At 36.3% G+C, this 5,000-nt stretch overlaps 1 protein-coding gene across 2 annotated transcripts in view; it reads right to left on the minus strand.

Annotated features, from left to right (window-relative positions):
- The window catches only part of LOC125025764 (troponin C, isotype gamma-like), an 11,476-nt gene that overhangs the window by 5,574 nt on the left and 902 nt on the right, over window positions 1–5,000 (minus strand). Inside the window, exons 1-3 of one of the 2 annotated variants that reach the window (XM_047613960.1) lie at window positions 3,656–3,941; window positions 810–953; window positions 162–281 (exon numbers count right to left, since the gene is read on the minus strand). In XM_047613960.1, the coding sequence (XP_047469916.1) occupies window positions 162–281; window positions 810–951 (262 nt within the window). In that variant the 5' untranslated portion in view covers window positions 952–953; window positions 3,656–3,941. Of the gene's footprint in view, window positions 1–161; window positions 282–809; window positions 954–3,655; window positions 3,942–5,000 lie in introns of those variants that run through there. The other variant, XM_047613959.1, reaches the window with a different exon arrangement.

The following is a 5,000-nucleotide window of genomic DNA, read 5'->3' on the forward strand; positions in this document are numbered from 1 at the left end:
TCTCAACATAGTTCGCACAGAACTCGTTATCAATTCCTCGTCAAAAAAAAAACAGTGTCAGCACATGTTATTTTTTTTATAGAAAAGTGTGAGTATCCTTAAACAGGAAGGGCGGGACGCTGCTACCCTCGCCTCTTCCAGAATGCCTTAAGGATACTCACCGCCCTTGTCGTACAGTCTGAACGCCTCTTTCAGTTCCTCGTGCATGGCTTCGTCGTCGTCCTCCTCCAGGAAGGGCATGACGATGGAGCAGAACCTGTCGAAGTCCACTTTGCCTTCCTCTGGCGGAAGGAACGACGAAAAGACATGTTATTATTGTTCTGTGTGTTTGCATATTATCATATGCATGTCATTATTATTAAAGATGTCATTACTATATTCAATAACCTTTTAGTTCTTGTGGCTTTAGTTAATTTCTTAAATTAACGATTCAAGTCTAAGAAGGTTTGGTTCGACATCGCTAGGTCGAGTACTGGCAATCAGTTGTATTCCTTCAGAAGCTCCCTAGGACACTAATGCATCGTATTCTATAAGTATACTGCCTTTCTTATTCAAATATCGAGTTCTACAAACATAAGTGTTTCGTAAATTCAGTAAATCATACACAATAGACCATAATCAACTGTCCCAAAAAAGTAAATAATAAAAAATAACAATAAATAAAAGGAAAAAGAAAAACGAAAAGACAACATGTAAGTACACATCTATATCAAAATCTTTATCTCCATTATTTATACCTCATTATATCATCTACATCTTAAAACTATCACCTTACAGCCAACCGCAAAACACGGTAGAAAAGCACTCACTGTCAGGGTCATTCTCGGCGATCCTGGCCTTGAGCTCGTCCTCGTCGAAGGTCTGGCCGAGAGTGTTCAGGATGTTGACGAATTTAGCGCATTCCACGAATCCAGTCTTTCCCTGGTCGAACATCTGGAATACTTTCCTCATGGCTGCGGCGAAGGAAGAGAAAGGGGCCGTTAGGTAAGTTATTTATCTTCTTTTGGGAAAGTGTCCGGTACGCGTGTTAAATTGTTTGGAGGAGTAACCGGTAGTTTGCATTTTCGGGTGTGCATCTTTCATATTTTTTTGTTTACTTTTTAAATAAGATTACATACTCAGTATAATATGGATTTCATAACAAATGATGTTGTGTAAATATCCAGCATTCAGAATGTTGACTGAAATGGATCCAATAGCGATATTACATTGCAATCTGATGATTTATCGTCAATAAAGAACACATGACAAGAATTTCGGCTTCAGTTTTGATGTGGGTTTTGTGCTAGAAACTCCTCTTTTTCCGGGCTGTTTTATTTACTTTGATAATTATTATTTTTTAAATTAGAAAGTTAAATTTGAATTGATTATCTTTTATATAAGTGTGTTGTGTTAATGGATCAGAAAATCAGTTAAGTGAAATGCATAGGCCTTTTAAGTGAAACTGTACGAATATTAGAAATAGTGTGTGAAGTGAAATGCATATTAGATATAAATGTATTAGAAAGATTGTACGTGTTTCTTTGGATCATAAATATTCAGAGTGAATCATCCCTTTTGCAAGGATTCGAGTTCCAAGAAAAATGTTTTCATATTGTTGCTGTTTTTTTTATTATTATTATTTTTAAATTATTTTCTTGAATTCGTAATGCAAATCACGATAGCCTTGTTGTGGTTCTTTTCAGTGAAAATCGATATTGGAAAAAAATAAGATTCTTTAAATTGTGAGTTCTCTTACGATAGCTTATAGAAGTTAAATTTTGAAGTGAATCGGAAAATATTATTGTGCAGTGCTTTGTTACGAGAAAAAGTAATCGTGATGTGAGCGAAATGAATACAGAAAAAAAGAAAAGAAAATAGCGAATTGATATGGAAATTATAAACTTGTGCAGCCTTTTGGTTCTACAACGGCTTACGGTATGTGTAAATTGTCAATTTTACTAGCAGATTATCGTAGGTTCAGTATGTCTTTGAAGTTATGAGCACACTAATCACTTTATATATATATATATATATATATATATATATATATATATATATATATAAATATATATATATATATATATATATATATATATATATATATATATATATATATATATATATATATATATATATATGTATCGCCAGAATTTGCCAGTCGAAACGGAGGTAAGTCACTTAGGGATTTTTATTGTTTACATATATGCATAAACATAACGTAAGTGTATTTATCTCTGAACTCTAATATTATTTTGATTATGTATAGTTGTTATGATATTGGAAAAGGTAATTTGGGATTTTTCTCTATATTTAATGAAATGATATTCTCTAAATGAAACCATTACTTCGAGATTGTCTTTGCTTTATTAGAAATGGCGATAATTGCAATCAGGAAACCCGGAAATGGGAGAATCGCCTCTGTTGCACTCTCATTTGCATAAGCGTGGGTGTATACTTAAGCCTAACGTGTATACTATACTATTATTTTGTGTTTAGCCCATTACGAGGTTATAGAAAATAATTGTAATATGTATATATGTGTTTACGATATTAATAATGCGTCATAATCTGCGCCCGTGTGTTTGTGTACTCATTGTTAAAGTTGTTACGAGTTAAGATACACACATAGTGGCAAGTTTTGGTTGTTTTAATTATCGCTAGCTAACCATGTTTACTAGCTACCGATGCCTGAAAGAAGTACGCGCGTTTGTACATCAAAAAGGATCAGCTGAGAGACGGCGAAGAGGGAGGTGGCAGGGACAAGGGAACCGGACAAGAGCAGGGGCGGCGGGAGTAGGGGGTCCTTCTGGCGGCGGCAGGGGTGGGGGGTCCTTCTGGCAAGTCTCCAGAATGCAAAGTAGCTCTCTAGCAGGTGGGATGGGGGAGGGAGAGGAAGCGGGAGGGATGGGACGGGATGGGGAGGGCGATGTAATGGCACTCTCCCAGCTCTGTTATTAATACCGAGGGTCAGTCGGCTTTTGTGATGGTGCCTCAGGGTCTTAGATGGGATGGGTGGGGTAAGGGAGGGTCTTTAAGGAAAAGAAAATAATGGGCAAAGGAGAAGCAGAAGAAAGTGGGTGTTAATAGTAGGAAGTCGGAGAGTAGAAATCGTGAAATGAAAATGTCGTAGAATACGTGTTATGTTAAGAATGACGGAGAGTGATACATGGGTTCTAATTTTAGCCTGGCGGATGACCTCGCGTGGAGACGCCGTTTGATGTACTGTGGTGCTAGGGTGTGCGGCATGTCAACGTCATGGTATATCACGTTATTTATGTACGCGTCAGTATGCGGGTGTGCAAGTTGTGACATTATGGAGAGTAGAGTACGTGGTAAGATAAGAACAGATTGATTTATATTGGTTATGTTGAATATCAGCTCCATGCAACAATATTAAATAAAATATAATCTCATGTGCAAAAATCATAATAAGGAGATCAATAAACTAGCTAAAACGAATATGGAAGCAGAATAAATAATTTCTGAAATAACATAAAGTGTTTTTTAGGAAGGTAACCGAAAAAATAGTAATGCAAAATAACACAACCAAAACGGAAATAAAGTATTAAACTTACCTGGAATAGGTTTAGCGAATTAATCAGCAAAAAAAGTGAAATAATAATAAACAAAGGGATCTAAGCCTCCACCCCAAAAAGGAAGAACACTCACATACCTAGAGCCTCGCGGGAGAGTCTAAGATGCCATTTCCCGTCTTTTGATTCTTCTTCTAGTACATGTCTGCTCTGTTAATCTCTTTATATGCATTTCTAATAAAGGATCTCCTGTGTGGTTGAGCTTCTCGGAAAATGCAGCTTACAGAAGACTGATTATTTTCCACTGCCTTGTATCGTCAAGATTGCTGCGTTCCTGTGCCGTGGGATCTCATAGCTCTTCTTCAGATGCCTTGCAGTTGTTGTTGCAAGTTTGGTTATTATTTCTTTAGGCAGTCCGTAAATATCAGTCTTTCAGGATATTTCAGTATGTACATACATACACACACACACACACACACATATATATATATATGTATGGTTATATATATATATACATATCAATTTATGTATGTACGTTTGTATGTATCTATGTATTTATATATATACACACATACATACATATATATATATATATATATATATATATATATGATGCTTATATGTATATGTGTAAAGCTATACATAAATACATACACATAAATACGATCATTTTGTATTCAGTCTGCTTGCAATTCAGTTCATCTGAATTGCATTGCGCTCAAGATTGCATACTGTTGCCAGAGATTACAGAAGAAGTTGAAATTCCTGTGAGTTTTCTCATTCCTTCGCTCGCTGAAGCCTTAACCTCCTGCGGGGACGTTTGCAAGAAGCGAAGGCGAGTGTATCGCTGACGCCTGTGGGTTTGGAGGTGATGGGATGCGTACAAGAGAGTCAGGCGAATGCAGGACAACACACGCTGAAACAGGCAGTGGCGACCTCTTTTAGCTACACTATCAGCTACATGACGGAACCTCTGATGCTGTGGCCTTCTGATTGTAGTTGCGTCGCAGTTTGTGTGACTGTTATTTTTTTTTGCTATTTACTTTATTTCTTTATGTTTAATACGGGCCAGAACATTAGGGGTTTGCATGAAACTCAATCCGTACTAATATATAGACAGAGGATATTCTATGTATAGTATACACGAACAAGTAACTAATACCAAAAAAAAAAAAAAAAAAAACTACTCTACGGTATGCTTTTCTATGGCATGACCTAGACATAGCTAAAACACATGCTTCACTTCATTTCACTTTCAACACTAATAGTACATGATGCCATTTAACAACTAATCGATCACAATGTTTCTAAATCACACCGGGCTTTGATCTTTGTACAATATCACGTCACATCTTTCTCATTACTACAAAATCTCGTCACATGACATAATACTAACTATACACGGGAACAACATCGGATGTATTGCTAGACCTTAAGAACAAACTAAAAGAAACACTTTACCTGTAGAATTAAATGAATATTTGA

The sequence above is a fragment of the Penaeus chinensis genome, chromosome 5, assembly GCF_019202785.1.
Source record: "Penaeus chinensis breed Huanghai No. 1 chromosome 5, ASM1920278v2, whole genome shotgun sequence".
Classification (NCBI taxonomy): Eukaryota; Metazoa; Arthropoda; class Malacostraca; order Decapoda; family Penaeidae; genus Penaeus; species Penaeus chinensis.